This window comes from Lacerta agilis, chromosome 17 (genome assembly GCF_009819535.1).
Source record: "Lacerta agilis isolate rLacAgi1 chromosome 17, rLacAgi1.pri, whole genome shotgun sequence".
NCBI classification, from domain to species: domain Eukaryota; kingdom Metazoa; phylum Chordata; class Lepidosauria; order Squamata; family Lacertidae; genus Lacerta; species Lacerta agilis.
The window spans coordinates 7,232,134-7,254,567 of record NC_046328.1 but is presented as its reverse complement, the minus strand read 5'-3'; the positions used below and the strand labels follow the sequence as shown (position 1 = coordinate 7,254,567).

At 45.4% G+C, this 22,434-nt stretch overlaps 1 protein-coding gene across 2 annotated transcripts in view; it reads right to left on the bottom strand.

Moving 5' to 3' along the window:
• The window catches only part of ADGRD1 (adhesion G protein-coupled receptor D1), a 270,128-nt gene that overhangs the window by 49,176 nt on the left and 198,518 nt on the right, over window positions 1-22,434 (bottom strand). For both annotated transcript variants that reach the window (XM_033135813.1, XM_033135814.1), the window contains 2 exons: window positions 15,388-15,454; window positions 11,204-11,270 (listed from right to left, as the gene is read on the bottom strand). In XM_033135813.1, the coding sequence (XP_032991704.1) occupies window positions 11,204-11,270; window positions 15,388-15,454 (134 nt within the window). The remainder of the gene's footprint in view (window positions 1-11,203; window positions 11,271-15,387; window positions 15,455-22,434) is intronic.

The window sequence follows — 22,434 nt, the reverse complement described above, 5'->3', positions numbered from 1 at the left end:
ATAAAGTGTCACATGGCAGAGGGGAGCTAAACCCTAAACAGTTTAGGGACATGTCATCAGAAAGGAGCACACCTTCTTCCATATGAACCTCCAAAGATTGTGTGCCCCTGAGAAGCAATCCAAAAACATTGTGGGAGAGTTCATACAGAAGAAGAGGGAAAGGTCCTTCTGTATGCTGTGGTCCTAAACTGTTTAGGATTCAGCTCCCTTCACCCATACTCCCTTTCAATCGCTCCATTTTATACATGACTGGGAGGGGAAAGATGGGGAGCCTGTGGCCCTCCAAATGTTGCTGGAATGCAACTGGCATCATCCTTGGCTTATTGGCCAAAATATGCTGGTTGGGGCTGATATGTACTGGTGTCCAACAACATTTGGAGGGCACAACAATGGCTACCCCTGGTTTGGCACTATGTCCAAATTCTCCCAACAACAGGCAAACGTTTGTGATTCAGCCCTAAATATAAAAAAAAATGTTTTGCAAGAAAAGTAGTCGAACAGACTAGCCTTTAAGGCAGATAAAGTAAATAATGGTATTCATACCTTGCTTGTGTAAACAGATTAGATATGAATAGTTTTTATTAATGTTTTTGCTGTCTGGAACAAAGAATCCATTCCTCTTACGTTATGTAATAAAAACTGAGAAAGACCCAGCATCTCATCCCACCAATGGTTGTTCGCCTCCCTCCATAGCTCAGTATCTTATGTAAATACCTTGCCAACAGTTCGAATTGGAGAAAATTGGTGGCTGATGAAGCACTCATTACATATATATATTTAAACAAACTTCTCCAAATACTCTAACCATAATACCAAGAAAGAATTACGCTCTAATTGTGTAGATGTGAGCACAAACAGCACTCTTGTGTATATACCGGTGTTTGAGCGAGAAAGAATAAACATTTAGATTTGGGAGCTGTATGTCGAACCAATTGCTATCTTTCTAAGCGGCGCTTTGTGTGGCTGCTGCTATTCCTGCGGTATAATTACACATGAATTCAGGATTGTTGGCTCAGCTCACTAGGCGCCGGCAGCCAAGGCTGTAGCTTACTCCTATCAAAAACAATATTGCTAATAAAACCAGTCCTGGTTTCACGTAAGTTGCAGGCTTTGTCAAGAAAAACCATTTTGTAAATGTATGAGGCCAGGTTCTCGGAGGGACGGAAATAAACTGAAAGGCATTTATGTACACACAAAGCCGCCTTTTACTAAGGAACCCCCAGTGGCACAATGGGTCAGTGTGTCGACGAGAAGGTTTGTGGTTCAAACCTTCTGCTTCAACAATGTTTTCTGCTTCAACCAGGGGTGGGGGGGCAGCCTGCCCTGAGTTCCAGGGGAAGGGGGTGACACTTTGGCCGGCCCTGCCCTACCCTGCCCCGCTGGGCAGGCCCTAAACAGGCCACAGGGCGGAGCGGCCTCACCCCGCAGCCTGGTTGCATGCCGCCTTTTCCACCTTTCAGTGGCTCTTTTTCAGCATGAGGGCAGGCCAGCATGGAGGGGGCATCATGCCAGCGACAAGCATGATGCCCCCTCCTCGCTGGCCCACCCCTTGCGCCGAAAAAGAGCCGCTGAAAGGGGGGAAGGGAAGCAGAGCAGGCGCGTTCAAGCGCCTGCTTTGCTTCCCCCTTTCCCCCTTTCAGCGGCTTTTTTTCCACGCGAACGGCGGGCCAGCGAGGAGGGGGCATCATGCCAGCGACAAGCCTGAAGCCCCCTCCTCGCTGGCGCACCCCTCACCTCCATGCCGCATCCACGTGCGTCATGACGTCACGGCACACGCATCGTGCCCTGGGCAGCAAAGAGGCTTCCTCCGCCTTCGGCTTCAACAATATTACATTATGTTCCTAGCATTTTATGTAGTTCTATTTTGTATAAATTATAAAAAAATATAAATGAAACACGTTCTATTTACAAACAAAATATTTAAATAGCTACCTTTCTACCGGTAGGATCAGGGAGAGCATGGCCATAGCCAGGAGTTTTCTTAGGAGGGAAGGTTTTTGTTAAGGGGGGGGGGGGCAGAACCTCAGATATATTTTGATTTGTACTTACTTATTGGGGGGGCAGCTTCCCCCCTGCCCCCCTTGGCTACACCCATGGGGGGCACATAAAGGAAACAAGGTCGGAAGGGGGCCAAAGTTGGAAAAGGGTTGGGAAACAATGATCCTGGCCATGCCCTGCAATGGAATCACAGCTGAATAATCCCTGACAGATGGACATCCAACCTCTGTTTAAAGGAAAGAGTCTGTCACCTTCCACTGTCGAACAGCTACTACCGTACACACATGCCCACATGCAGCCACACAGTGCCTGCATTTTTGGAGGAAAGGGGTATGTCTTTTAGCAGAAGGCTTCCATTTTACCCAGCCATCTGCCATGGTAGTGAATTTCCATATGATATATATATATATGGCAGAATTAAGGACATTCTACTGAAATCTCAGGCATCTGCTTAATGCGTCATATTAGTAGCATCTGAATAGATTGGAAGCAATTAAGCACTCTGGACTGGGGTAGCAACGCTTTATGGCCCTCGCATATATTTCGTGCTGCTCATTTAGCTGCCTGCTTTCAAAGGTTCCTATAAATTCCGCCATTTTTATTTGCTTGCTTCTTAGGGCCAAATTACCGTACTTTTCTGTGTATTGGACACCCCCATGTATAAGGGGGCTCAAAATTAAGAAGATGGGGGGAGATGGCTCAGAGTTGTTGAGCTTTTTTGGGGGGGGTTGCACAGGGTTGCTAAGCTATTTTTAGGGAACATTGCTGAAAAATGCCTCTCCTCTGTCCCCTCACTGGAGAAAGCTGCCAATCGCCCGCCCAATTGTCGCAGCGTCAACCAATCCACACCAGCCCTTGACGCAGCAACCAATAACATGCAGAATAGCTGCTGACAGCCGCAGCAGCGACCAATCAAACATCCACCCATGTATAAGACGACCCCCACTTTTTAGCATGATTTTAAAAGGAAAGAAACCTAGTCTTACACATGGAAAAGTACGGTATACGTGACACAATTCATAGAAGTAGCAATTGGATGAATGGGCTTTACAGAGCAGGTACAAAGACCCTGATGGGGAACGGGGCCACATCTTTCACCTTATGCCTCCAACACGACCCCTGATCCCAATCACCCCATGCCTCCTCATTGGTCTTTGCAACTTTCCCTCCCGAAACTCCTGAAATTGTGGAGTTGTAAGGGTTTCCAAGGATCATGTAGTCCAACTACAGATAGCGGACAAAAATGGCTCTCGGTCTGGATCAGGACCACGGTGAGTACAAGTGGCTAAAGCCCTGTCCCCTTCCCCAACACCGGAGACTCAATCTAAGGCTCCTCCTGCTATACATTAAACGCAATTCCTGAGTAGCCCTTAACTATGCAGGGACCATAGCTAAATGATCCCTGGCTGCTGGCCACCCAACTTCTTCTGAGGCAGTCATTCCACTGCAAACCGCTCTTACCATCAGAAAGTTCTTCCTAATGTTTAGACGGAATCTCCTTTCTTGTAATTTGAGCCCATCAGTTCAGATCCTACCCTTTGGAGCAGCAGGAAATAAGCTCGCTCCATCTTCCACGTGACAGCCCTTCAGATATTTGAAGACGGCTATCACACCACCTCTCAGTCTTCTCTTCTCCAGGCTGAACATTCCCAACTCCCTCAACCGTTCCCCATAAGACTTGGTTTCCAGGCCCTTTATCACCTCCTCTGCAGATGCTGGAGAACAACTCTGCACTAGGCTAACTAAAATCAATGGAACAAACTCCTGGGAATGTAGACTCGTTTCTGTTTCCACTTAATTTCCAGGTCTCTTCTTTGAAATGATTTGCCCAACCTTGACTTTTTAATGGACTCTCTGGTAGTAGGAGTTGAATTAATAATAGTTAACTCCCACCCCGGCATCATTAACAGTGACACTTGCCATCGCGAGTTATTGTGGCTCTGGGGCATCTCACGAGGTCACATAGGAAATCGTTAAGCAGATGGTGTGTGTTTTCACCCGTCTAGCATTTTTGTCAATTGAGCTAGATGGGCCTGCATGGAGTGGGAAAGCTTGGCACGTCCTGATCCATGGCTGCACCAAACCAATGAGGAGCCATGATCCCAGGGTGAACACCATGGAATTTATTTGCCCTATACCTGTCGGAGAACTCATAAATTCTTGAGACGGACAGTTGCCCTATAATAGCGGGCAAAAGTTTTGGCGAGATGTCAAAACAACACAGCTGAGAGTGATGAGAGATGAAAATGACGAACCACTGAAGGGAAATCCATCTCAATCATTAACTGCATCCCTTCCCACAGGGTTTCCTATTAGCACTAGGGCGGTTTCCAGCCATTGCATCAGTGTAAAGATTTGCCCTTGTGCAGCAGAACTTCCTCTCCTCTTCTGCCCCTGCACAACCCCTGTGCTCTTTCCAGATCTTTTACAGAGGGTTGGGGGCACCCCTAAAACAGATTTAGGAGGTACGGCTTGAGAAGGGAGGAAGTTCCGTTGGGCAAGCCGAAAGTCTTGCCCTAGTGTTGCATGTTGGCTGGCTACCACCGATTTTTCATAAGCTGCCAGAAGATTCCATGCAGACTTTTAAAAACTGAATTGGTAGAGCAGGGTTGTTTTTTTTAAATAGCATAAAAGATAAATCATAGGGATATACAATTAGCAGCCAATGGGCTCAATCTAACACCCACCCCGGTGACTTCCAGATCTGGCCTCCAGCTTTGCTTGTCTTCCCAGAGACCCTTACTCTCACTGTGCATGTGTGCTATTTAAGAAGAATCCATCCACCTCTTTGTGATTTACACCTGTATTTTGCACAGTGCACTTATATAGCAAAGAAAGGTCTATTTAAGCCCGCATTTGCTATTCAGGCCATGAAATAAGCAAGTAAGTCAATCTTATGCATCTTGCCAAGGGTCCCTGCTGGGTGGGAAAGCAATTAAATTTATAGCAGTATTTTCACTCCATCAGCTCTGCAGTGACGGACCAGCCCCATCAGGGCTCCTCTCCCCTCAACCATCACCTGGGAGTAGCCATTCCATCAGGCTTCCAAAGTGGGAGAGAGAGAAAGCAGGGGGCCCGTTCCATCTTTGCCAGAAGCCCAGCTCCATCAAATACCTTCTGCCCCTGAACTATGCAGGCTGGTCCTTACAAGAACAACTATTTAAGGATGCGTGCCTCTGTTCTTAGGTTCAGCTCTCCGCACCTCCACATTTCTTCAAAAATTCATTGGCGTTTTAGTCTGATTTCTCATAATATACACATATTTGTAGCCAGTTTTTCCCAATATAGACATATATTTTTTTTTGCAAAACAATTTCCCCAAATTTAATGCATTATTTTTTATTTTATTTTCACCAATATATGCACTTTGGGGCACGCTTTACTGCAGTCTGTGCGTTGTTTTACAAGATTCAGGAAAGTGTGATTTTCCCCAAGAAGGGATGCATTTCAGTTCTCGTATTGTTTCGAGAATTAGGGAGGTTTGCTTTTAAACTGGAACCAAATAAAATTTCTCCCTCCTTGCTACAACAACCCCCATCCTCAAGATTTGTTTGAGAATCTAGTTAAGGGCTACTGAGGAATTACGTTTGTGTATATTAAAAAATGTATAGCAGGAGGAGGCTTAGGTGGAGACTCTGGTGTTAGGGAAGGGGACAGGGCTTTAGCCACTTGCACTCACCGTGGTCCTGATCCAGACCGATAGTCTTTTTTGTCTGCTATTTGTAGTTGGACTACATGATCCTTGGAATCCCTTCCAACTTCACAATTCTTTGATTCTATAAGAACATAATAATAGCCTGCTGGATCAGGCCAATGGCCCGTCTAGTCCAGCATCCTGTTCTCACAGTAACCAGCCAGATGCCTGTAAGAAACCAGCAAGCAGGATCTGAGCTCAAGAGTCCTTTCCCCTCCTGTGGTTTCCAGGAACTGATTTTCAGAAGAAGACTGTTATCGGAGAGAATAGCCATCATGACTAGTAGCCGTTGATGGCCATCTCCTGCATGAATTTTTCTAACCATTATTCAAAGCAATCTAATTAGTCATCGCTGTCTGCTGTTGGAGCAAGTTCCAAAGTTTAGCTGCAGTATGTGCTGCATGAAAATGTACTTTCTTTTATCTGTCCTAAACTTTCCAACATTCAGCGATCCATTCATCCTCATGGTATAAGCAATGTCAGGGTCGAGGAAACGTTGGCCCTCTGGGTGTATTTGGATTCCAACTGCCTTCAGCCCCTGCTAGCACGGCCCATGGTCAGGAATGGTGTGAGTTGTAGTCCAGTAGCATCTGGAGAGACAAAGGAGGATCTCCGTTCCTTAGCTCAGGGCAGTCCAACCTCTCAGACCAAGTTGGCTGCAAGAATACTTCAGCCTGGAACTCCACGCACTGCCTTGTGGTGCAGGGTGTGTGGGGGGAGGGGGGGTGAGCCCAAAATTTGATACACACACACCCCGCCCCAGCCCTCATGCTGCCTTCCCAAATCTGGATAAGCAAGGTGCCAGGCTTTGGGAAGAAGGTGCAAGGCTCTGGCAGAGTGCTAGATCCCTCCTACCTACTTCCCAAAGCTGAGAAAGTACCAGCTAGGTTTTGGGAAGGAGGCAGGAGGACTCTAGAACCCTGTCAGAGCCTCCATGCCTCCTTCCCAAATACCAGCACCATGCTTACTTAGCTTTCAAGGGCTGGGGTGGTGAGCTTTACCCCACATGCTAAATTTCTGGAAGGCAAATGAAGGCATATATTTCACATTAACGCTCTCCTCTTAAACATGTTTCCTGTTATATGTTTTGTGTTTCAAAAAAAGGGGGGGGGGATAACTCTGCAAAATATTTCCTCCACCACCACTAAAGAAATAGAGAATTGTGGCAAATTGCAGATGTTCCAATTCTGGAATTAATTAAAAAAATTCTCCCAAGTTAACCTGAAAGTAAGGGATGCAGGATGGATGTGGGGGTTAAATGGGGAAGATCCACTCACCCCAACGCTCCACTCAGGATTCTGCAACACTGTCAGTGACCTGATCCTTCTGCAAAAGTGTCTAGTTCAACCCCATGAATCATTTGCTTTCACGGGGTCCAGATATATTCAATAAAACATCAGGGCTCACAGGCTTAATTTACAACTCTGAGTCTAGCAAAGTCAGTGTTTGCACTGCCTTTGCTTGCTTTGCAATCAATAACATTTTGGGGCATTAGCCTTAAGGAATGTTGCTAATTGCCTCAAATTCTCTGCAGAGAAGGTTAAGCAAGATGGAGAAAGTACCAACTCAATTAAATGACATCAGAATATTGGGTTTTTTTAAAAAAATATATTCACTCCATTATTCATCGGCAGTCACACCACTTTAGAAGCTTCTGCAAATATACAAAACAAAGGAAGATCAAGAGGCCACGCAGGAGCCAAGTGAAAGACAAGTTATTGAGATGAGAAGATAGAAGTCCAGAAGATGCTCTGGTCTGTGAGCCAAATTAGGACTGGCAGGAGACTGAATTAGGTCCGCAAATCTGCTTTCCCTAAAATGCACACCCTGCAGTCAAAGATGCAGCTGCAGAGGAACTATCAGGAGTCTTAAAGGATGCTCCCAATTATTCCTTGACAGGCAAGGATTGCTGTCAGAGCTGATCAACCGATGGGCACTGACAGCAAGCTCTGCTGAGACAAGGAACTGCAGCTGATCCCTGCCCAAAGTAGGGCTTGCCGGAAGTGCACTTAGCGTAGGGCTTGCTCTAAGCTGATATTGTGGCTTGTCTCAGGTGCTACGCAAGTGTTAAAATTGACGGGGGGGCGGGAAGCTCACCAGATCACACCAGACTTCACAATGATGCCAGGTGATTTACAGGTGGGCAGCAGGGGAGTGGAAGGAGCTGTGGGGGATCACTACGAGGTCAAGGAGCTCTAGGGTTGGTTGGGTGCAAGGAGTTATGGGGAGCTGGGGTGCGATGTAAAGGGTAAGGAATAGACAAAAGCGTGAGGGGTTAGGTGGGCTTGGTGTGCAATGCAAACAGGGCGGCATTGAGAATTGCATGCTACATTCCTGCTTTCTTATTTGAAAACCAACAAGCCCTTTGGAAGTTACGGAAAACGGAGGTGTAAATTCTCGATCGATATGTTTATCCTTCCATTTGCCGGTAAGCCCCACAGCCATCTCCTCTTATCACAGGAGGTACAGCAGCCTGATCAATAATAAAACATCAGCAGAGGGGATTGCTGTACAGAGCCATGCGGAGGAGCGAGCTCCCTCTTAATCCCTCGCAAAAAAAATAAAAATAAAACACCTATCCTTTGCAACCTCCTTGAGCAATTCAAGTGATTAAGCAACGATTCCCTGTAATTTAATGCACGGGTATAATTAAAGCGCTGTAATACATTCACGTATCAGTAACTCAGTCATGAACCTGCAACTCCCATCTAGAAAGATTAAATTCATTACAGCCGACAGATGCACCCTGAGCAGCCATCTGAACTTAACAGACCTGCTTTAACTACCCTCCTTTGATCAAGTGTTAAAAGGCTATGAGAGCATCAAAGCAAGGAACTGGGAAGCAGAGTTTGAATCTCTTCCCATTGTTAAAAACTTAACAGGGGAGGGTGATGTGTGCATAACAGCTGCTCGGTCTAGGCCCCAGAATGTAACTGGGTAAAAGGGATTATGCAGTGGTTTGGGATACCTGTTCTTGAAATGTGAATCAGTTAAGATCAAATGTGCTCTTGAAAGCAACATATTCCTCTGATTCTGGAAATACGATTTTAGCTGTTTGCTTTGGAGATATAACATAGATTTAGGGGTATAGTGGTCTGAATTAGGGATGGGGAGAATTTTTCTTCTTCTGCATTTTAATGAGCAACTACCTGATCTGCGGGATGTGGGTGGCGCTGTGGGTTAAACCACAGAACCTAGGGCTTGCTGATCAGAAGCTCGGTGGTTCGAAACCCCTTCGACGGGGTGAGCTCCCGTTGCTCGGTCCCTGCTCCTGCCAAGCTAGCAGTTCAAAAGCACGTCGAAGTGCAAGTATATAAACAGGTACCACTCTGGCAGGAAGGTAAACGGTGTTTCCATGTGCTGCTCTGGTTTGTCAGAAGCGGCTTAGTCATGCTGGCCACATGACCCGGAAGCTGTACGCTGGCTCCCTCGGCCAGTAAAGCGAGATGAGCGCCACAACCCCAGAGTCGTCTGTGACTGGACCTAATGTTCAGGGGTCCCTTTACCTTACCCGATCTGCACTTCTCAAATCAAAATGCGAATTGAACTCAGCTATGATTCAACATTTGGAACGCCACTCCCCGTCCCAGTAATGTGTACAAGGTTATGCATATTTTAGGGGGAAGGGTGCATGAAAAGGCATAAATAGGTGAAAAGAGCTTACAGAATGCATTACATTGGGGAGATTTGCTTGCAAAAACACATGTTATCTGTCAAACCTGCATATTAAAATGTGTTAATGGGGGGGGGTTGTACTAAAATGCTAACAGATTTTCACAATGACTTTTTAAAAAAATGCAAATGCTTCAGGAATGTAGAGAACTGAATTTAAGATTGTGTGTGTTGTGTGTGTGTGTGTGTGTGTGTGGTGTGTGTGAGAGAGAGAGAGAGAGAGAGAGAGAGAGAAACCAAAGGGAATCAACATTGACAAAGTCACCCATCCTTTGTCTGAATGTTCTATCTATTGCATGGTAGCAAAGGGAAAAGGCTCTTCCTCTTTTGTGATGGCCACTGTTTATATCAAGCGTTGAGGTATGACTGGCTAAAATAGGTTGAGGTGAGGCTTGCATGGCTCATTAACTCCTCTCTCATAATTTAAATTCTTGGGCAGGGGTGGCAACCTAAGGCCCAGGGCTGGATGCAGCCCAATCGACTTCTCAATCCAGCCCATGGACGGTCCGGGAATCAGGGTGTTTTTACATGAGTAGAATGTGTCATTTTATTTAAAAATGTACCTCTGGGTTATTTGTGGGGCCTGCCTGGTGTTTTAACCTGAGTAGAATGTGTGCTTTTATTTAAAATGCATCTCTGGGTTATTTGTGGGGCATAGGAATTCATTCATTTTTATTTTATTTTCAAATATAGTCCAGCCCACCACATGGTCTGAGGGACGGTGGACCGGCCACAGCTGAAAAAGGTGCTGAGTCCCCAGAGGATTGGGCCAAAGCAGTATGGTACAGCCCGGAAAGTGACTAGCAGTGCCTAATGGTGCCATCTTTTGAAGAGCAAAAAAGAGGACGCTATGATGTCCATTCAAAGCAAATAAATGCAATTTGTCTCAAATTTTACCCCTGAAAAAGAGGACATGTCCTAGAAAAAGAGGACACATGGCAACCCTAGTGCTGCAGGCTGGTGCCATCCTCACTGGGCTCTCCTAGCCACTTTCCATCCAGCACATGCACCATCCAGCCACCATCCAAGTGGCACCCAAGGAGTGCATTCTGACCCCACGACATGCACCACCATTTGCAGTTGGACACTATTCCTGTGTTGTTATGGCCATGAATCAATACACACACACACACACACACACACACACACACACACCACTTTTATCACCATCTATGGCTTGAAGCCAAAGTGCACCTCGTGGTACAGTCCTTGCTGGGTTGGAAGCCTTGTTGAAGTCACTCCAAATTCCCACAGATCTTTTAAAAAAATAATAGTAATAATAATTATCCTAGTGCTGCGCTGAACCTTCACAGCACCTTTTTTTGACCATTTTGTGATAGGTGGAAGCAAGTCTTTCTCAAAGGTTAAGGTGGGCTGTGTTTTCCTTATTTAAGTTAATGAGGTGACCAGGGGGTCTTTTTAAGACCAAACACGCCTTAGTAGCCCAGAACTAGCTCATAGCAGGTTTTCCAAAGGTGGCAAGTTCAACTTCACTTCCATGAATGGTCGTGTGATGTCTGCAGGCTCAACTACGTCTGCCAGCTACCATCCCTCTGTTTCATAGACTCCTAAAGCTGGAAGGGATCTTGAAGGTCACCTGGTCCAACCTTCCCTGCTCATTGCAGAATCTGTAATGCACGATACATCCTTGACAGACAGGTATCCACTCCATCAGGCGAGAAAGGACTTCTAGCAACGTCAAAGCCTTTTCAAGGGTGTGTTGCGGTTCACATTGACAGGATTTAGCCACAGACTTCAAGCTGCCTTTCACCCCCCCCCTCCCAAATCAACATCCCTAATATGCACAAATGATAAAAAGAAAAAAGGGGGTGCACTTACTAAAATTACAAACAGAGCTGGGGCCACAAAAGCCCAGATTGTGCCATTCTTCAGCGAAAGCCAGCAGCTGCAGAGAGAAAGCAGAAGGGTTACAAGGTTGCTCAGGACTACGTATTCAAAAGGCTAAGAGCTGCATCCAGCCGTTGTCTTTCCCCTAGTACAAGGGCTCTTGTGCTAGCGGATGGGTGGGTTTTAACGTTGCACAACAGAGGAATCCAACACAACAGCAGAAACTGGCACACAGCTAGCAGAAGCTCAGGCAACAGACTACCAGCAACCTGCTTATGCAACAACATCCCGCTGGTACAAACATTTCACCAGGGGACAAGCATACTGCAAAGTGACTTTGAGCTAGTGCTACACTGATGCACCTCCAGGTTCTTAATGTTCAGGGCCAGCCCCATCTTGAGCCATACCGAGCCGCTTGAGTCTGGCGGTGGAATTTGGGGTGGCAGAATGTACCCCTGCCTCCAGGTATCTGTTAAGCCAGGCACAGGCAAACTCCGGCCCTCCAGATGTTTTGGGACTACAATTCCCATCATCCCTAGCTAACAGTGGTCAGGGATGATGGGAATTGTAGTCCCAAACATCTGGAGGGCCGAAGTTTGCCTGCGCCTGTGTTAAGCCATAGGAACAGGGTACTAGGGGGTAGACCTATGATTCCCACTTCCTGCACAGCAGTTTTTGGGTGGGCTTTCACTCAGACAGGTACATCACAGGTGGAAAGCAGCAATTGCTTCTACTGACATGTCTCCAGGTGGTGTTGCTGGGGCAAATATACAGAAACACATGCAATTTGTCATTTGTTTGGCAGCTGAACTGGATAACATGCCATTCATCAAAGAACAACTTGCTGTGAGCATTACTTTTTCAAAGAGCAAGGAGAGAGAGTGTGTGTGGGGGGGGGGAGTAATCCAGATTCTCTCCTCCAGCTGTCCAGCAAAGAAGAGGAGGCAGTATGTGACTTATTTCTCATTCTTTCAGATGTAAATAGGGATGGGGAGGAGAAATTCTGTTCAATTCACATTTTAATGAAAATATATCTAATTCACATTTGTGAACCAAAACACAACTATCCCCCCCACCAAAACATTGCTCTTTTGCTCTTTTCCATATGTTGCAATGCAATCAAAAAGAAGTCTTCAGAAAGTGTGCCAAAAAATCCATACATTGGTGAAAATAAAATACCCAAATGCATTATGTTAGGGGAAATTGTTTGCATAATGTGTCTATTAAGCAAAGTTGCTAAGCAATCTCCCTTTAAAAAAAAACAACGCATTATTGTATACTGCTTTCACTAATATAGTCGTTTTTATGCATAATTTATCCTAGTATGTGCATTGTTTACATATTATTTGGCTGGAGAACTGTGCTACAAAATCAGAGAAGTGTGAGTGTAGAAAAATGGCTGTGTTTCAGCTTGCTTGTTGTTCTGGAAAGTGCAAATAGGTAGGTTCATCTCTAAATACGAACTGAAGGAAATTTCTCCTCCATTATACTCCAGTGGGTCTAGGACCCTTCTTATTCTCTTTTCGTCTTTGTCCTTCAAGTGGAGAGAGACAGAGGAAAAGAGAAAGAGGCTTCTCTCTCTTTTCATGGCATGGAGCAAGTGGCTAGAAATAAGCTTTTCTCCAACTTAAATGCCAAATGTGGGGGGCTATCCAACGAATCAGACCAGCACATGATTGAGATAAGATGAAGTGCTTCTTCACACGGTGCATAATCCCTTTGTGAAATCTGCTGGCCACAAGTTGTGGACGGCCATCCTGACTCGGCCCCAGACACACTGATCAGATGTTTGGAAGCTGTGGTTGGATGGTTACGTGGGAGCTGGCTGAAGTTAAATCCCTTGGAAGACAGAGGTCCTTTGGCTGGGTTGGGACGATATCGGATTGGGGGGCTAACTCCCATCTCCTGTGGGGGCACAATTAGAGCCAGCACCGTCCGTTAAGAGTTTGGGTGTAATCTTTGACACCCTCCCTTTCTATGGAGGCACAGGTCTGCAGCTATAACAAAGGGGGCATTTTTCATCTCCGCCAAGCTAAGCAGTTGGCTCCTTACCCTCTCTGGCCCTGACCTAGCCACTGTGATCCACGCGATGGTCCCCTCCAGGCTTGATTATTGTAACTCACTCTACGTGGGGCTGCCCTTGAGACTGACCCAGAAATCCAGCAGGTGCAGAATGCCGTGGCGAGACTCCTTACGAGGTCCTTGCCACAGGACCATATTCACCCCAAGCTATACCAGCTGCACTGGCTCCCAGTGGAGTACAGGATCAGGTTTAAGGTGCTGCTTTTTAACCTTTTAAAACCCTATACGGCCTAGGACCCTCGTACCTACGGGACTGCCTCTCCTGTTATGTCCCACGGAGGACCTTACGGTCTTCAAATACAAACATCTTGGAGATCCCAGGCCACAGGGAGGTTAGAGCCAGGGCTTTTTCAGCCATGGCCCCCGATCTGGTGGAACACTCTGTCACAAGAGACTAGGGCCCTGCGAGACCTGATATTTTTCCGCAGGGCCTGCAAGACAGAGCTGTTCCGCCAGGCCTTTGGCCAAGGCACAGTCTGACCCGCTTTCTCCTTCTGTAATCCTTATAGAACTCTAACCCAATGGTTACCATTAATTGATTCTGAATTGATTTAGAATGTATTTTAATTAATTGATTGTGTGATTTTTATGTACACTGTGCTATTTTTACCTGTTGTTAGCCGCTCTGAGCCCGTCATGGCCGGGGAGGGCAGGATACAAATAATTATTATTATTATTCTATTATTATTATTATTATATTATTATTATTATTATTATTATTATTTTGTCATTACAAAGACATTAGATAGATTTGGGAAGGAAGGCCTGTCAATGGCAAGCAGACATTATATGGCTGTATACTACTTCGAGGATCAGAGACAGCAAGGGCTGTTCCTGGGCTCTATAATTTCTATAACTTAAATGGTCAAGCAACATCAATAGTGTTATTAAAAAGGTCCACAGAGGCTGTATTTCCTGCGTCAACTAAGGAAATTTAAATTGTCCCAGGAAGTGTTGATCCAATTCTACAGAGGCATCATTGAAACTGTTCTCTGTAATTCTATAAACAGCTTGGTACAGTACAGCCTCCAAGAGAGACAAGAAAAGGCTCCAACGAGCTGTAAGAATTGCAGAGAGGGTAATTGGTGTTAGCTTGCCTTTCAATAGAGACATTATGCTACCCGAGTTAGGAAGAGAGCAGAGAGAATTGTAGCAGATCCTTTACAATCCCGGTCATCATCTGCTTGACTTACTCCATCTGGACGTCGCTACAGGACTTCATATACAAAATCGGCCAGGCACAAGAATAGTTTTTTTCCCTTGTGTCATAAATTGTTAAATTCGTAGTTGTATAGCTGAAGGGAAGGTAAATTATGGGTGGGGTTTCTTTGCTTCTTTGTATTGTGAGAGGAACCGTGTCCTGTATGTTTACATTGCAATGTAGCCGAAACAAATTCCAAGTATGTTGGAAAATTGTACTTGGCCAGTAATAAATTATTCCTATTCTATTGCTGTTCACCTTCATTGTCCTGCTTACGGTGTCCTGTGGGCACCTCTAATTGACCATTGTCACAAAGACGGTGCTACTTGACAGGGATATAGTTGGATAATAATAGTAATAATAATAATAATAATAATAATAATCATAATAATAATAATAATTTATTTGTACCCTACCCATCTGGCTGGGTCTCCCCAGGCACTCTGGGCAGCTTCCAACAAATATTAAAATAATTAAAATATCACAGATTAAAAACTTCCCTAAACAGGGCTGCCTTCAGGTCTTTTCTGAATGTCAGGTAGTTGTTTATCCTTGACCTGTGATGGGAGGGTGTTTCCACAGGGTGGGCGCCACTACCGAGAAGGCCTCTGCCTGGGTCCCTGTAGCTTTTGCTTTCTCACAGTGAGGGAACTGCCAGAAGGCCTCCAGTGCTGGATCTCAGTGTCGGGCTGAAGATGGGGGTGGAGATGCTCCTTCAGGTATACAGGAATGCTTCCTGGACAAGAAAGGATACATGGACTCCTCCATTCAGAAAGGAGCTTACTGTTCAGGCTGAGAAATTGCCTGGGCAATGGTGGTGTGAAACAGCTGTGGCAGGTTATCCAATGCCCACCCACTGTTGGGACCCAAACAGTTCTTTATATTTCAGCACTTACTTGTCTTCTCCATAGCTTCCACAGCTGATGTTACTGAGATGACGCAGAGCAGCAGTGGGCAGCCTGAAAAATTCAAACGGAGAAGGAGAAGGAGAATAAATTTGTCAGACCAATTATTCATGTATGCAACTACAGCAGCAAGAATGTTACTTGCCAAAAGTGGAAAGATACAGAAGCCTCAGTAAAGGAAGTAAGGATACAAAAACTGATGGACTATGCAGAAAATGGCGAAACTTACCAGAAGAATAAGAAATCAAGGTAAGAAACTTTTTATAAAATAATGGAAATGGTTTATTGAATATTTACAGATAAATTGTAAACAGATAAAAACATTAGCAGGATTATACATACATACATACATACATACATACATACATACATACATATCCTTTATTCGACCGATAGTCAGAATATCCTTTATTTGACCGCTAGTCAGATTATTGTAATAACCTTGCTGTCTTATAAGGGTATATATTTACAGCAGATAATTAAGTAAGTCAAATGAATTTAGATATGCAGAAGATACTAAAAAAATAAATTTAAGGACCGCAGAAAGAGGGGGGAGGAAGCCAAATTTTGAAATGTGAAATTGATTGGAAAACTAATGAAATGTAATAAATTTGAAAAGTATAAATAAAAAACTTTAAAAAAAGGAATTTGTTAGACCATTCTTTCTTCTTACTGAAGAAAACAACAACAACAGAATAGACTGCTTCCTCTAATTTCTTTCTATCACAAGCAGGCTTACATGTCCCATGTCAGCACAAAGTCTATCAAATCTATCTATCTATCTATCTCTATCTATCTAATATACCCTGCTTTTCCCTGACAGGGACTCAAGACAGCTTACGGATTAAAAAGAACAGCTAAACATGTGGGGGGGGGTCATTAAAAACAATTAAACACTGATAGAATCAAAACTCTCTATATATGCATAAAAATCTATTAAGACCCAACAACTAATTACAACACAAATAGCACTGCACCAGTCCTTTCATAAAGGGACAAGATCCAGAGGTGGCTGGTGCCCATGGGACTGGTGGGGTGGAAGCAGGGAGCCCCGCCTGCAGATGGGGCCACAGACAGGCAGACAATTGATTCTGTCTTTCTCCCCGTCTCCCAGTTCTACAATCGCAGCACTAGCACTAAGGAGAGGAGCCGATGGGAAGTTGCCACCAAAAGAAATGGTTGAAAGTCAGAAAACTGGCAGATGAGGACTGGTTGAGGGCAGACTGAGGTTGTTGGAGCAGGGCCCCATTTGCCCTATTAGTGGCCCCCTTCTGAAGTTCATTTTATTTTGTTATTATATTCTAATCCACCTTTCTCCAAGGAGCTCACGGTGGCACACGCCCTTCTCCCCCCCCCTCTCCATTGTATCCTCACAATTGGGCTGAGAGACAGGACTGGCCCAAAGTTTACCAAGTGAGCTTCATGGATGACTGGTCTTCAAGGTTCTACCTCACACACTCTGACCACGACTGCTGGGGAAGGTTAGTGGCTAAGGCTGAAAACTTATACACATTTACTTGGGAGTAAGTCTCATTGAACCAAATGGGATGTGTTGTTGTTGTTGTTGTTGCTCAGTCGTTCAGTCGTGTCCGACTCTTCGTGACCCCATGGACCAGAGCACGCCAGGCACAACACATGTGCAGCATCCAGGGTGAAGTGTGCATGCGCAGACATGCGCAGTGCACCCAAGATACCAGTTGCGAGCAGCCGGCACCCCTTCCATGCGGGTGCGGCGGCGGCAACTTTTAAGGCTGCAGCGCGTGAGCAGCAGCACAGATAGGTCTGTGCTGCTGCTCATGCGCTGCAGTCTTAAAAGTTGCCGCCGCTGCATGGAAGGGGTACCAGGCAGCAGCTTGGGAGGGGGGTAGCACCGAGTGTCACCCTCCCCCCAGGCTGGCACCCAGGGCACTCCGCCCTCATCGCCCCCCCCCCTCGGTATGCAACTGAAATCCGGCACTGATCCTCCCCTTTAAATGTGAGATGTCAGGAAGGAGCTCTGTCTCCAGAACCCTCCTGCAGAGGGCATGGACCCATCACAGGGACAGCAGGACTTCAACCAGCTAAAGGAAGGGGCTGAACAGGAGAAGCTGGTGGTGGAGCAGCAGGAGAACGTAAGAACATAGGAAGAGACTGCTGGATCAGGCAATGGTCCATCTAGTCAAGTATCCTGTTTGCACACATGGCAACCAGATGCCTGTGGAAAGCAGCAAGCTGGAATTTGAGCACAAAAGCACTTTCCCCTGCTATGGTTTCCAACAACTGGCATTCGGGAAGCAGTCCTGCTTACACTTATGGAGGCAGAGGGCAGCCATCATGGCTAATGGCAGTGACAGTCGTGTCTCTGAGAACCAGGTGTACCAGCCCAAGCATCAGCATGTGTGTTTGGGCACAGAAGACTCACAGGGCGAGAGAGTCCCATACGTGAGCTCGCCCCCACCTCATCTTTAAAAGTTTGGCCGCAGGGTGTATATCAACTGTTGCAACACCATCTTGCTTTCCTTTCAGTTATGAACCTCTTCCCTTGCTCGCGTACCTTAGAATCTTGCCTTCTGAACCTGATGAACCTGTACTGCTTTTGGCGTGGGGGAAAAAAGATCTCACCCTTGCTTGCAAGTAGGAGTCGCTGTCATGTTTAGGGATGGGAGCCTGACAAATAAACGGCCAAGCCAATGGATCGGCCCCACCGCCTTAACAGAGTCCCTTTTCGACACCCGAAATGCTCGCTTGCAACCGTTCAGCACAGCCATAATGATTACTTTCTAGGACGGCTATATTATGTTAACTGACCCTTGTGAAGGAAGAGGGTAACTTGCTGATGGCCAGGAGTTTGCAATTTGTCCAGAAAACCTGATCAATAAATGTGGCCCTGAACCGCGGTTATTAAAAGGTGATCGCTGGCCTTGCTACTGTAGATAACACTATTCTGTATCTTGATCCAGCTTCCCAGAAGGAAAAGAAAATCTAATCTCTTTGCTTCTGCTCTCAGCACTGCCTCCCAGGAAAAGCAATATCACCCTCATCTGCTTTATAACACTCCAGAGTCAATGGCTCCCAATCCAAGCCGCTAAAAATAGCTTCCAAATAGAAAGTACAACGAAGTCTCCTGGAGATAATATGATCGGCAGTTACCGCTATAAACATGTCACCAGCCAGTTACTCTCTCTGAGAGCTACCAAAAGGGCGGCGGTGGAAGGGAGAGTGTTGTGCGTAAAAAGTATTGCGTTTTAAGATCCCATCCTACTGTTCTGTTTTGTGTGTTGTTCAGTCGTTCAGTCGTGTCCGACTCTTCATGACCCCATGGACCAGAGCACGCCAGGCACCCCTATCCTTCACTGCCTCTCGCAGTTTGGCCAAACTCATGCCAGTCGCTTCCAGAACACTGTCCAACCATCTCATCCTCTGTCATCCCCTTCTCCTTGTGCCCTCCATCTTTCCCAACATCAGGGTCTTTTCAGGGAGTCTTCTCTTCTCATGAGGTGGCCTACTACTGTTCTAGTAGGGGTGATTTGCTCAAATGAATGGCGAACGATAACCCTAAAAGGGTGGGAATGAAACCACATGCACACGAAAGCTCATACCAAGAACAAACTTAGTTGGTCTCTAAGGTGCTACTGGAAGGATTTTTATTTTATTTTTATTTTGCATGTTTTGGGGAAAGGATAATCACGTTGCAATGTATGTTGGGAGAAACAGTTTGCTTTCACAAGGCTGGATAGGTTCCAGGGCTCAACAGAATAGAATAGAATAGAATAGAATAGGTCTGTGAAGTTCATCTTGTCCTACTCCCTGCAACACAGGAATATTTTAGCCCAACGCAGTGTTCAAACACATGACCCATGTTAAGATCCATGTGTTTATGCCGGAGAATATGAGAAGTAGATTTTACCTGTTTGCTAACTTTACTTATATAGGTCTATGTTCCCAGGGTCTCTAACACAGGGGTGGGGGGCATTATTTTATCCCAAGGGCCACATTTCCTTCTGGGCCACCTTCTGGGGTCACCATGCCAGTGGTGGGAGCGCTAGAGGCAAAAGTGAGTAGAACAAGAGGTGCACATTTTACCTTTATACATTAGGCTATTTTCTACACACACACCCTTCTCCGTTCTCCATCCAGAGGCTTCGCCAGAGTTCAACGACACATTCCAGTCAGGCAAAGACTTTTCAGGAGGATGCAAATGCAGGGCCCTACGAGTCTTCTGTGCCCAGACACACATGCTGGTACCTGGGCTGGTGCAGAAGACTCAAGGTGGGGGCTCAGGAGACAGTGCAGCCTGGAGAGAGGCCCGGTTGCCATATGAGAGAGGCCCCTGAGCCAGTGCTTTTTTGGCAGGGGGTACTCAAGGGTACGCAGCAACAGTACCTTCCTTCCCTCCTCCATGTTAAAAGTGTGGCGCTTACTGTAACAACGTCATGGTGAGTACCAACAGCTTTTATCCTAATAAAAGCACTGGCTGAGCCCCGTTCCAGACAAGAAAGCTGTATTGCACTCCCATCCCTATTACAGTAATGGAAAAAATACTTTCATGGTTTACACTTTTTAAAAGATGCCCAAAAGACAGCAGGGAAGACTCCTGGCCAAATAATTGCACAGGGCCTTAGTGACAGGCAAGCAAACAAACAAAGAGGTTGAAGAGGAGGAGCAGATCCAGGGAGGCTCTTGTTAGTCACACACACACACACAAACTGGGGTGTAGGTCCTCAGCAGATGCCCATGCATGCCAATCCATGTTGCCAGCCTTCGAGTGGCCCCAGCCCAAGGGTCAACAGCTGCTGTAGCTCTGTGGTAGGTCATCTACTTTGCATGCAGAAGGTGATGGTTACAGTCCCTGCCATTGCCAGCTAGGGCTGGGGGAAATTCTCTGCCTAAAACCCATGGAGAGCCACTGCCAGTCAGTGTAGACAATACTGAAATAGATAAGACTAATGGTCTGGGTCACAGAGTAATAGAATCATGGAAATATAGAGTTGGAAGGGACCTCTGAGGGTCATCTAATCTGACCCCCTATGTTGTACTCCCCTCCCCTCCCTCTCTCTGAGCCAGAACTACATGTTAAGTATCAGAAAGTTGTCCCCTGGCCGTAGGTGGGGGCGCCCACAATTTTGGCCCATTGCTACCCAAAGGATGATTGTTGCTGTTTCCTCTGTCGCATCAAGAACGTTCTGTCTTTGGAGGGAGGTTCTCTCTTTGTCCTTCTTCGAAGTGAAAACATCAATATCTGTGCAATCTGCTCTGTGCTTTTAGGGACGAAGTGGGTTTAAATTGGGGGAGGGAAATAATAAACCATGTGCAAGAGCTACGCACAGGAAAATATCAATGCCGAAACATTCATTCCGCAGAAACATTTCAGACAGGTCTGCTTAGGTGGTATATAGCCTTAACCTGCTTGCTTTACCCAGAGCATATTTGAGATGTCCCCAGGATTTAACTTGATTATTTATCAGCTTAAAACTGCACTGGAGAAGAAAATTAAATAGAGAGCTCCCTGGCAAGATAATAAAACTTATGCAGATGAAATGCCAGGCAGTCATCTGGATAACAAGAAGAACTAATTCCATGAATGTAAAATGGTCTGCAGATCACCCTGCTCAGTTCTCGTCTTCTTGGTTTTAATGGAATATTAGAAGATAAATTGGCAAAATTCCGGTGGTGTTTGGTAGGCTGCAGGGGCCAAACAACTGGATTTCATTGCTCTGAAATAAACAGATTGACTCACTAAGAACCAACCATTTGAGACACCGGAAAGGGAAGAAATCAAATTCACTTAGAGCCATAATTCTGGGTTTTCTTTGATAAATCCACCTACAGACAATGTAACACCCGCCACAAAGGTGCTCATGCATTTCAGCACCTGCTTGGGCGTTTTGTGGCTGCTGGCAAGCTGTGAGATTTGGACGATCTTATGGCACAGCAGTTGAGATAAGCACATTAAGGCCTCATAGACACAAACAAGCATTATTAACTAGGGCTGAAACAGAACCACTCGGGAAGTTTGGGTTCTGGAAACAGCCTTGTTGATTCTTCAGCACTTCGCTTGCTGCAGAATATTTCTTATCTTATCTTTCTTTCATCAGGAGGAACTTTTACATAATACCTGCACACATTAGACTCTCTTATTCTGGCTGTTCACTTTGCCATTTCAGCATTGTCTATCGCCTTATTTATCCATTCTTCAACTTCTTCTTCCTTCCATTTTTGTGCAATAAAGAATCTTAGCCACTGTTGCTACATACATAAATAACTTAAACACCTTTTGGGGGAACTTCTGTCCCGGGATACATTTTTATTACAAGCCTACCCAAGATGTTTAGAAAGTTAATTATTTCAGTCCATTCTATTCTATTGTGGTTTTAACTTTCTCTATGTTTTAAATTATGGCTATATACTGATAATTTCATAGTGGTTTGTTTTTTTGTTTTGTTTTTGTAAATCGCTTTGAGGCACAATCAAGGGATATACAGTGGTACCTTAGTTCTCAAACTTAATCCGTTCCGGAAGTCCGTTCCAAAACCAAAGTGTTCCAAAACCAAGGCGTTCTTTCCCATAGGAAGTAATGCAAAATGGAATAATCCATTCCAGACTTTTAAAAACAACCCCTAAAACAGCAATTTAACATGAATTTTACTATCTAACAAGACAATTGATTCATAAAATGAAAGCAATAAACAATGTAGTGCAGTCACACAATCAATCAATCAATCAATCAGTAGCTGAACTGGGTTCCACACAGTCACAAAAACAAAACAAAAAAGCCGCAAAAACAAAAACGCAAAATAAATAGCAAAATAGACAGACCTCAGCGTAGCACTCAAACGGAAGTGTGGCACTCAAATCGGAAGCCCGACACTCACAACGGAGCATGTTTGGCTTCTGAAAAAAGTTCGCAAACCGGAACACTTACTTCCCGGTTTGCAGTGTTTGGGTTCCAAGTTGTTTGAGTACCAAGGTGTTTGAGAACCAAGTTAGCACGGTATAAATTTTTGGAAGCAAACAAACAATGCAACATTGGAGTCTTCCTTTCACCAAGTCAGACC